This window comes from Diuraphis noxia, unplaced genomic scaffold (assembly GCF_037042655.1).
Source record: "Diuraphis noxia isolate RWA-SAM2 unplaced genomic scaffold, SU_Dnox_SAM2 contig0003, whole genome shotgun sequence".
Taxonomy (NCBI): domain Eukaryota; kingdom Metazoa; phylum Arthropoda; class Insecta; order Hemiptera; family Aphididae; genus Diuraphis; species Diuraphis noxia.
Window position 1 is genome coordinate 31,137,051 of NW_028301713.1, and position 11,778 is coordinate 31,148,828.

Genomic DNA, 11,778 nt, shown 5'->3' on the forward strand with positions numbered 1-11,778 from the left:
GTCACTACTAGTTTCTTTTAAACTTACAACTTGTATGATTCTTATAGAGTTATATAATGTTTAAACGTTATTTATTCGTTTGATATGTTTATAATGTAACTTTTTATTAACCTTGAAATTGATTTTTTTATTTCCTTGAATTATATTTTTTAAAGTCATCGTGAGAACTGATTCGATTAAATAACCATAATTAATAAAGACTAATCAATGTATAATTCTTAGGTACAAAAAATTTAAGAAAATCGCAATTAAAACTGTCCTTAACCATCAAACTTTTAATCTATATAAAAGCAATGGTTCAATTATATTTATCGGTTAGTATGAAAAAACATAAAGTCGTCTGAATCTCATTTACATATTATTAATCGAATTATTTGAAGTTACTGTTTGACCGGTATAGTATTTGAACGGTAGAAATGGCAAATTCTCTGTATGCATCTATTATTGTTATCGTTTTTTGTGTGAATAATAGTTTTTCAATATTGAAGCCTATACGTAAGTTTTAAATTCGAGTAAAATAAATCGAAAATAATTTTAATAAATACAAGAATTAATTTGTCTTGTGCAATAAAGAATGGCGATTTAATTGTACCTATTTCGTGTTGATGGACCCAACCTAGAAAAGCCTTAAACAGTTCAACTATTTTTTATTTTAATGACTTTTTTTATACCTATTTAATGCATGGTTTAGATTATCTCATGTTGCCTAACTGCCAATTTTGGCTATTTAAATAATATATTACACGTTGTAAAACATTGTCAACTCTATAATATTTTGTTTATGCGGTGTATTTTTTTTAGTTATATTGTAAAAAATTAATCGTTTAATAACATATGTAGGAAATTTAGTCTTAGTAAAACTGACAATATAAAAAATTGTAACCGATTTTTGGAAATTTTATTTCATTAGACACGTATACTATTTTAGTGTGCTGAATATTTTTGGTAACCTCTAGCCTTTAGGAATATAATATTTTTCTAACTAGTCATTTGAACACTTCTTATAGCAAATGTTGAAGCTTTTGAAATTATACAAATCAGCTTATTTTATAATTACGTTCTATCATCCATGTCTATATACGTAATTTATGTGTCTTTTCTTTAATAATATCAATACCTAATTTTAACATAAACCATAATAAATACTTAAATAATAAATCTATTGATATTACTATAGGAATAAGATATTTAGTTTTTTTTACATTTTATTATTTATAAATTAGTAAAAGCTTGTAAATTTGTTTACCTTACAAATTTCAGTAATACTTTTACCGATGACGTTTATTGTGTAAAATGTATTGTATGTATAAAAACGACAAATTATTAAATGTTGTCCAAATAAAACAAATTACTCGATTTTAGCTGATTATTTACATATTTGCCACCGCTCAAATCCAGACATTCCAAAATGTATTATAGAATCAGCATATTTTTTAAGAAGCAAAATTGCAGAAGGTAAATAATACAATAATTTTTTTCTTTGCATAGTTTTACACAGATTATTGCATTAAACTGTACTTACCGTAAGCTTTGTTGAAAAAATCATTTAAAATTTCATAAAACATTTATATTTAAGGAATTCCCGAATTCGATGTCGCCCCTATGGACCCAATGTTAATAAACGCTCTTATTCCAACTAATGGGAACGGGCTGAAAATAGAGACCAACAATTTGTTAGTCACCGGAACCAAAAATTTTACAATTAATCATCTTATGTAAGCATACAGTAAAACAATTATATCACACATACTTTTACCCTTGTCTATTGCATTTATGATAATATAAAAAAATTTTAATATCGGGCAATTGAATTAAGAGCTGACATAGACAAACAAAAGTATAAGTTCCAAGTGAGATTCCCTCACATGCACGTACTCGGTAATTACAGCATCGACGGAAAAATAGCGAGAATGGTCATCAAAGGTCAAGGAGATTTCGATTTGGACATATGTAAGTTCCGGTACTTTTATAGTTTTATAATGTATAGTTAATTTGTGCCAATGTTTTTTCATGCTTGGAAGTTCATTTTTTAATGTAATGATTGCATTTTTTGGAGCTTTTCTTCTTAAAAAAAACTAAAATGATTTGGATTTAAGATGGAGTGAAATGCAACGTATCACTACTGGGAAACGTCATCAATATCAACGGTTTGAATTTCATACGTTTCCATCATATATCACTTAGAATCGCAATAAGCAGAGGAAATATAGAACTAAGAAATTTATTTGGTGGTGATAAAAACTTAGGTAAGTTGTTATTGAATCGATTATAAAATAATCTGTAATTTGCACAACCCACAGAATGTGCAAAAAAAATTATTAAATGCGGATTAAATCGTTTTAAATATTTTATTAAATGTTTAAGATAATTGTTATCCATACAACTTAAGCTTAACTCACATAAAATAATATTTTAAACTTATATTAACATAATGGTATAAAAAAACCCCCATCATTATAAAAACTTAAAAAATATAAGGGTACATGATATAAAAAGATATTCAATACCAATTAATATTGAATTAAATCTTACCTAATTTAACCTACCTTGCCTAATTTAACCTAACCAAAAATGAAGTACCTATCTTAAATCCTATTTATAATTAATCTTTAGCATTGATTTTCTTTTAGGTGAAGTACTCAATTTGGCTATAAATGCAAATTTCATTATGTTTTTCATGGAGCTCAGGCCGATCATTCAAAAGGTGCTCGAAGAGTTCGTGTTAGACACTGTGGAAAAACTTACACAACATTTTACCTACGAACAACTGTTTCCAGATTAACAATATAAAATCAACAATATTTCGTTTTTTATAAGTCTGAATACTAATGTCGTAAAATATTTTTAGAGGGCTAGTAAATTTTCCATTTTTAATATGATCACAGAAAATGGTAACAATATATGATATATATTATTTATAAAAAAAAGATACATTTATACGAATATGTTCGTTAAAATTTTCTACTTAAGCTATTAAATACACAGAACAGAAATAAACCAAGAATAATTACATCGAAGGTAAACCATTAGATATAGTATAAAACTGGACACTACTCTGGCACGAAAATTTCCTCAAGTGGTAAACCGGTCAAAATCTGATTTATCATAGAGAGCACCATTTTTCCGGCTAGTTCTTCAATCATCGGCATCGTTAGTTTTCTTAACTCGGCTTTTTGGCCCTTGATCATATCGTTCAATGCTCTGTCTAAACATTAAAACATCATTCGCAAACGTTAGAATGTTATAATAAATAATGTTTTCATTAAAAATAAAACAAACAATAACAAGATAATTATAAGATAATTATTCATATTATGATAATATAAAAAAAAAAAATAATAATTATACTATACTGCATTCACTATTTCACTTACTCAGGTTTTGATCTTTCTTAAACAAATTTTCAATCATTATTGAGTAGTCTTTGAAGTTAACTTTGATATCAATATTATCAAACAGTAAAAGAGACTCGTTCTTCCTCTTTATTGTCTTCCCGCTCAATGTAGCTTTGACTGTAATGTCAGCTAGAATATTATTATCAGATCGAGTTATATTAAAAATAATCATTAACCGTATAATAACATCAAATTATATTATTATATACTATATAGTATATAATATACATATATATATATATTTTATATACTATATAGTATATAATATATATATATAGTTCTGACTGCTGAGTCACAATATATAATACCGTACACACAATAAAAACATTGGTGTTATCTCAATAAGTCATATTTTACTATTTTCATTACTGGACGATTACAAGTTAAGTTTTAACTAATTTAGGTAGATAGGTGCTTTATTGGAAAAGTTGGGTGTTTAATTTCTGCATTATAATTTTGGAAAATAACTAAGTTGCAATCTTACGAGATTTTCATCACATATCTGGTCTATTTTTTGCTGGAATTTTAATTATGACGTGATTAGCAAAAAAAAAAAATTAATCCATTAGTTGATTAAAATGTTTTTAATGCGTAAATTAAGATTTAATTACAGTTTGGAATTATTGCATTTCCTTGTTAACTTTACTATTGTTGAATTAATTCAAGGTTTGATATGGGTTCAAGGTTAGACATTGTAAATTACTTTGCACAAGTGGTTGATTACATATTTTATAATTTTTACTGGAGTCATTAAAAAATTAATCTTGTAAATGATATAAATGATAATTTTATTTTATACGATATTTTTTAAGATTTAAAAATGGAAAAAATAAGTCTATAATTCTACTCAATTTTTTTTTTAAATATTAATTGAATTGGGAATTTCGAAAAGGGCTCATACCTGAAAATTAAAATTTTTTAGGGAACTCAAAAAAACTGATTGTCTTTTTAATTTTGTTTTTATTGAACCATTTTTTTTTCCTAAAATTACAGACAATTATTTAATGTTAAGCTCTTGTAATATATTATTCTTGAAGTGAAATTTTATCGGAAAAGCGATTCATTAAGTTTTCTGAAATCTATTTTGGTAAAAATTCGAGATGGGCCCTTTTTGAAATTCCCAATTCAATTAATAATAATATACTGCAGAATACCCATATTATATAGTTAAATATTAGAAGAAAATAGAAACTACAAATATCACTATTTTGTACAATTTTATATAGTCTTATGTAAGTATTTATATATTTATAGTGGCTTGGTGCGAGGCGCGGTCGTACGCTCCATCTGCGAAACCACATTGAGCGTACGTACCGGCCACAGTTGCTAGCTCCCGGATTACTTTAGCAATATATCCTTGCCACACATACACAAACACGTGTTACAATCCTACCCACTTAAAAACCTACAAACAGATACACAAAAATAACCCCTACCGTACTACCCCACACTCAATGGCCTATGTGGCCGCGGGTTCCCCTTACAAAAAATAAATATTTACTATAATTTGAAACTATAAAAAAACATAATTATTTTGTTTACTTATTATTTATTATTATATTAAGTATGCGAGCTATGTTGCTCACAAAGAATAATTATTAAAAATAATATATACATATAAGTATTTAATTGAAAAAAAATATTGATATAACAATATACTCGTATATGTATATATATATATATATATATATATATATATATATATATATATATTATATTCAATGTGTGGGAAAAAGTATTTATGAACTGATTGAGTAATTTATTGAAATTAATAGTGAGATTTATTCTAACCACTATGGTAAATAGTGTTGAAGATTTGTTTAATTATGAGTAATGGTATTGAATTGTGCAAGATATATATATATTAAGAATTTTTTTTTATTTAGTTATTTCACGAATAGTGAAATACCTGTTCATTCAAGAAATATTTATACAGTACTTATCTATAATAGCCAATAGGTAGATGCAAAATCAAATAATTCAAGAAAAACTTTAATAAACACAACAGTCACAGCACTGTACGATGTATATAATATTCCTAACAAGCACTTATCTAGAGTTTGATTTATGAGAGCTTGTAAACAATAATGAATATATACCTATATATCAAAATTAGCAAAATATTGAAAACACGTAAGAAAAAAATTGTGTGTTAAAAAATTATACTCATCACTGAATTTTTATAAAAAGAGTACAATGGATATACGTGAAGGTATCGTAAAAAAGTTCTGTGTACAATTTTTGAAAATGTTAATTTCGTATAATATCGAATTGTCAAGAAAAAATTAAAACTCAAAACAGTATATCAAATCATTTTTGTCATTTGCTGCACCATTTTAGAGTTCGGTGGTTAAAAATATAAAAATAGCATAAACATAATTTTTGTCTCAAAGTGATTAATTGATCATAAATTAATATTCGTTTCTTAACATTTAAACTATATTTTAAATTTTTGTATTTAAAATACAGTTTAGAAAATTATATTTTTTTAATGTATATCAACTTACACACAATCAATTTATTTAATGCTAAAATAATAAATTCTGTTAACCTTTTTAAATTTATAAAAATTTTATTTTAAACTCAATTAGTATAGATTTAGAGTAAATGAAATTTATTCTACAATATTCCTTCAGTAATTTTAACTATGGTTTAATTAAAATATTTAAAGAAAAAACTATAATTTTTAAAACCTAATTTTTCTTATTGAAAATTGAAAACGAACAAATAAATAACATCACTATAGTGAACCCTAAAATGATGTGAAACAAAAATGTTTACTATGTTATATTATTACCTATATATATTGAAATGTATTGTTATAAAATTTGGTAGTTAACTACCGGATAGTAATGTGAACTATAGATGCTTGGTCTATTTGTATCAGGTAAATTTTTGGAAATAGTAGTTTTATGTGAATAAGTGTTCTATTATTATCATGCATAGATACTAGGTAATATTAATAATAATGATAATAATAAATGTAATACTGATGCATGAAAAACAATATTTTTTAAATTTGCAAACATATTTTGTAGTCCTCTCCGTTAACCCCATCAAAATAAATTATATAGAACAGTTATTTATAAACTATTATTGTTTGGGATTTCGAATCATCCGTGAATATTAAATATGTTTTACAATTATTATACTCACTGGCATTTATGTATACAGGTCCTGTGCTTTTGATTGGCATATTAAACATAATTAAATTTACGTCATATTCTCCTTCTATTTGAAGTTTTGGGAAAGAGAGGTCTATGAAAAATTCGTTCTTTTTAATATCCACCCTAGAAATGATTAAATAAAATATAATACAATAATATATAATTATAATTAATATTATGATATTAAAATAAACAAATGATATTGGTTAGTGCTTATGTTTTATGTTATAATGCTGGTAAAGGCATGTTTTACTTACTTAAGATCGTGAATATCAAATTCAGATGAATGATGAACAACTAAATTACGTGCAAATGCCTTAGTTTTGTTGGAACCTCGAACGTTGCCACCGAAAAGTGAAGTACTTAGGCCTTGGAATATTTTTAAATCAATTTCTTGAATGATAAATGGTTCCAACGCCGGTATGTTAAGCTCAGGTATACCTATTTACGAACAATGTAATATTATGAATTATGATTAAAGAAGGACGAATCGAAAGAAAAAAATGTATGATCAATACAGTTTAACTGCAGATACCAATAATAGTGCTTATACAAATAATTCAAATTAAACAATCATTACACTATTACAATAATAAAATCATTGCTTACACGTATGGTTTGTATTGTTATGCTAATTTTAAAAACGGTATGATAAACGTATTATGATTTATGATATTTCCTATGTTCAAATAAAGTATTTAGACCTATGATATCTTACACTGTTAAAATAAAATAAAATAACTGCATTGGTATTTCAAATTATAATATAATATTACCTGATTTAGAATGCTTTAAAATATCTTTCATTAAGTTTGTCAAACATTGGCTTAATTTTGGGTCTGAAAGCTTGCATAGCGTCGTGTACTTAGCTGAAATCATAAATTACATAACAGGATATTAAAATATATTTAAAGTCCATCGATTCAATATACTTTACTTATGTGATATACTGATATGACATATATTATATATGACTTGAAAAATTAATACAAAGTATCAAATATAGTTTCTATTCAGCGATTAAGAGGGAGGGGGCAGATAATTATGTTTACTGAAGGTATTTCTATCATAATCTTGTGGAAATTTAGAATGAAAACAATTTCGATATTCCATTTTTTTTTTTCTAAAAGACAAGTAAAATATTATTAAAACGCATTTTATAATAGGCATTTTTATTGAACTGGTAGATTTCCATTCTCGGGCCCTCGGGGGTTAAAAATATGATGATAGAAAAAATACAGAAAACAATTTAATATCACGCTATTATATTACTATATCATTGTTATATAGTCACATTGATAACCAAATACTTCACATAGATCCTCCAGGCAATAGCACTTCGGACAACGATAATACGGACAATACTGCGGTGTAGGAATTATAATATAATATTTTATTGCTTAATATTTATTGTAAATGTACTTGTAATAGCACCTAATGTGCTGAAAAATTAGAAAAAAAATTATTATTTAATATCCGCGTCGGAGGTGCCATCGGTTCCACAAACCATTTCTACGAAAGAGCCAGAGCTAGGCACTAGCAAGGCGGCATTTGCCAGGGGCGCAATTATTCGAAAGGCGTTGCAATTTCATCGATTGGCACTCTCAATTCAAATATGATAATTTACAAAAATCAAAATAATCTGTCGTTTATATCTATCGTAATTGGATGAGCGGGTGCAAATTTGGTCTTCTACCAGGAGCGCTCTACTCATTCTTGCTACAGACCTGGTCTTAAATTCCACTGGACTACACGCGTTTACCGCTAAATGATTGTCCGACGGTTCGAAATCGCCGATCGTCGTAAAAGAAGGACCTCCAAAATAGCACTTACCCAATCTGCTGGTTTTCGCGGACTTTGCCGCTGCCGTGCAGACGACCGTCGCCAGGACCACGGCCGTCAACACAAACTTCATCGTCTTGGAACTTACGTGCATGACGTTGACGATTTATTATAATGTACTGAATCACGTGTACTATATTGTGTACGAAAATACAGCAATCGACACGGCGATTAGTGCTCAACGGAAGCGAAAACGATCGGATGGAGAGACCCGCGCCAAAAACTTACTATCCCGGAAATGTCGGGAAAACAAGACTATGATCTGCGACGGGGGTGGATCGTTAACGGTCCTGCAGTGGAGACCGGAAGTCGAAGCCGAATGTGTATACGGTGCGCGCGTCCGGGCAGCTTATAATAGTGTATCGTCTAATATAATATCTAACGTTTAATTGTGATATTATATTATTACGATCTATACAGACCACCACGAGCAAACAACGACACTGCGGCAGCAACGGCTTTCGACGTCGGAGTGTTCGGCTGCCACCCGGTGACCGGCCATTTCAAGTGCAGAATCAGCGGCGGGGCTCGCGCGATTTCGACCTTGGCGCGCGCGGGTTTGGCGAGAGCGAGAAAATATTAAATTACAATAATAACAACCGGCGATTACCGTCGCCATCGTCATCGCGATGATTATTATAAAAAAATTTAAAAAAAAAACAATTGTGCCCCTCGCCCACTCGACAACTCGCAATAATATAAATTATGATAGTAATAATAATATCACATAGGTAAGTACCTACGTAAGACGTACATCGTCGTCGTCGTTGTTGTTGTTGTTGTTGTTGGCGTGCTGTTGTCGGGAAAATCTGTTTTTTTTGTTGTTGTAATTATACATTTTTTCCCTCTCGTCCGACTCGCGCGAAACTCGTAAAAACGTATAATTCAAAACCAGCTGCGTTTCATCGTCGGATGATATAAATTAGGCGCGCACATCATAGACGGTCGCGAATTCATCCGTGCCAAAACGCGTCTTAATAACAACCGGCAATTATTATTCGTGCGAAACCGGTTGTTATACAATTATTATTGACGTATATAATGTATTTTCAGTTTCTGACAAAGATTGCAATAATGATAATATAATTTTTGTTGTTTTCGTTCTGATGGTCGGGAAATTCCGTCGGTAGGAAGCGTCGGATGGAACCGAACGATGAAACAGAAACAAAAACACGAAATGATGATGGTGGTGGTGGTGATGATGATGATGATGATATCATGGTGTAGCTGGTATTATATAGTGTAGTACGATTCGCGGTCCGGTCTGGTCGGTTTATCTCGCACACACGTCATTGTAAACTCGTCAGCTACAACATTATTATTATTTTTTTTTTTCGTAATTATTAACCATGGTAGTATAGTTACTAGCTATTTCCATAGGTGTTATGAAATTGCCGTATATTTTGTTTCGCGTATATAAATTGTATTCTGGTATAACGACCGACACTTAATATTATAATATTATATATTATTATTTATTATTGTCATAACACACACAACTTCGTTTTACACGACGCTCACAACCATTGCTCAGCGTATTATAAACAGATTAAACGTCAGCCCGAAACGTATATATATATATATATATATATATATATTAATGCACATGTCTTGCCTTGATCACTGTCCGTTTTTCTTCAAAGATTCGTTTACGTCAGCAACACGCGGTAATCGTTTTATTTACGACTATGTATCCTAAAATTAATATGATGTACACACTATACACATAATATAATAACAATAATATTATGATTATATTATAACGTATAAACCATGACTATTGCCAATTATCATCTCGTGCATGCGTGCATCACAGATTCACAGATAGGTACCTACTGCTGCTGTATTAGGTATATCACCGTATATCCAATGCGCAGGGTTATTCATTGAGAATTTTCACCACCTTTTTTTTTAAAAAAAATGCGCATTTACATAAAATATGATTTCTAAAATTTTTAGTATACTTACTAATTAAAGAATGTGCCGTAGACACAAACTTATTTTTTTTAAACCACCCCTTTATTGGCTTTATTCTAATACACCTGCATTAGGTATTCACTGGTTATTTTCACCAAAAATTCGAACAAATAGTAGTTTTTGAGTTTATCGTTGTATACTAATGAATAATAGATCTATGATAATGGGTTTGGAAAATATGGGTCTATGGTATTTTAAGAATTTAAAAATATAAGCCAAACACCACTCACTCGTTCATTGCTACATCTTAAAAACTACAAAAAATATGAACTTGAATTTGGAATAATGGTGCTCCTCATGATCTAGATGGGCAAATAGAAATGATTTTTCAATATATTTTGCGTTCTAAAAGGTGTTCAACAGAGATTCAAATCTCAGGTATTATATTTAGAGATGCCAGTTAAGTTTAAAGAGTATAGGTAGTTTGAACCTAGTAAAAAATATATACCAATTGCTAAATCTAATTTACAACTTGCCCATCTAAGTCGAATTATTTCACAAATCTACGTACACTGACGCCGGTTTATACGTAAATTTAGGTACACTACATCTATGATATCTATCAAGTCACACTTAGATGAGTCAATAGGAGATGACTGAGATGAGCGTATAGGTCTGAAGTGTGATATGGAGTAGTATAAGTAATATTTAGGTATTTCATTTAGGATTTATTATTGAGTTGTTTCACATTGTGAGAAGTTAATGAATGTAAGTATATGATATTCATAAAATCTGTTATTGAATAATGGGTGTAAAGCAACATGGCACATGTCATAATGATACAGATTTTATAAAATAGTAAATTGACAAAAATGCCCAAAAATCTTGAAAAAATCAGAAACATTGATTCAACGGACTTCAATCTTGAAAATGGATATTAGTTAGTCATTGTTTCATAAAGAATGACCGAGGGTATTTTATTTTTTCAAATTCTTTGATAAAATATTGACACAATTTAAAAAATAAGAACTTTGGAATTTTTATAAAAAAATTTAATTATGATAAATTTCCAATACTATGCTTTATTAGAGTTTTTGAAGATTTTAAAATTAGTTTTCAAAATTAAAATCCCAAGTCTCACAGTTTTGTCTAGCCTTTGATCTCTTTTATGTGGTTATTTGTATATGCTCCAGCCCCCCTGATTGATCAATGTTTTTTTATTATTGATAAGCCCTGTAACTATGGCCATTAGCTGTTTGTAAGGGTAAATGGTTGTTTTGGAGCACGTAATGAGTGGTTACTGGTCACCCATTCGGGTGCTAGCAACGTCGACCGATACGTACACTCAGAGAGTTTCCGCAGTTGAGCGTACGACCGGCCACTTATTAATATTTGTAAGTTATAAAAATGGTTAAAGAATACAAATTATTAATATAAATGTAATATATTATATATGT

The 11,778-nt window shown here is 28.9% G+C and overlaps 2 protein-coding genes across 2 annotated transcripts; one reads left to right on the forward strand and one right to left on the reverse strand.

The window, feature by feature from the left end:
• Positions 1 to 330: 330 nt before the first annotated feature.
• LOC107167107 (putative beta-carotene-binding protein) lies at positions 331 to 2,272 on the forward strand. Its single transcript, XM_015516008.2, has 5 exons — positions 331 to 495; positions 1,363 to 1,455; positions 1,577 to 1,715; positions 1,817 to 1,950; positions 2,097 to 2,272. The coding sequence occupies exons 1-5, from the start codon at positions 417 to 419 to the stop codon at positions 2,270 to 2,272; spliced, it is 621 nt and encodes a 206-aa protein (XP_015371494.2). The 5' UTR covers positions 331 to 416.
• Positions 2,273 to 2,329: 57 nt separating this feature from the next.
• Positions 2,330 to 8,892, reverse strand: LOC107167123 (uncharacterized). Its single transcript, XM_015516027.2, has 6 exons — positions 8,396 to 8,892; positions 7,339 to 7,431; positions 6,820 to 7,003; positions 6,552 to 6,685; positions 3,375 to 3,524; positions 2,330 to 3,205 (listed from the first exon to the last, which is right to left on the reverse strand). Exons 1-6 carry the CDS (start codon positions 8,496 to 8,498, stop codon positions 3,051 to 3,053), a joined length of 819 nt encoding a protein of 272 aa, XP_015371513.1. The 5' UTR covers positions 8,499 to 8,892; the 3' UTR covers positions 2,330 to 3,050.
• Between the last annotated feature and the right edge of the window lie 2,886 nt (positions 8,893 to 11,778).

What these genes read in the sequence shown, in the direction of transcription:
- LOC107167107 (XM_015516008.2), top strand. Translation starts at nt 417, where the DNA reads ATGGCAAATTCTCTGTATGCATCTATTATTGTTATCGTTTTTTGTGTG. An exon ending in TTTACAATTAATCATCTTAT is followed by an intron (nt 1,716 to 1,816) that starts GTAAGCATACAG and finishes AATTGAATTAAG; the next exon opens with AGCTGACATAGACAAACAAA. An exon ending in AGATTTCGATTTGGACATAT is followed by an intron (nt 1,951 to 2,096) that starts GTAAGTTCCGGT and finishes TTTGGATTTAAG; the next exon opens with ATGGAGTGAAATGCAACGTA.
- LOC107167123 (XM_015516027.2), bottom strand. Translation starts at nt 8,498, where the DNA reads ATGCACGTAAGTTCCAAGACGATGAAGTTTGTGTTGACGGCCGTGGTC. An exon ending in TTTAAAGCATTCTAAATCAG is followed by an intron (nt 7,004 to 7,338) that starts GTAATATTATAT and finishes GTTCGTAAATAG; the next exon opens with GTATACCTGAGCTTAACATA. An exon ending in TAAGAAAGATCAAAACCTGA is followed by an intron (nt 3,206 to 3,374) that starts GTAAGTGAAATA and finishes TTTAATGTTTAG; the next exon opens with ACAGAGCATTGAACGATATG.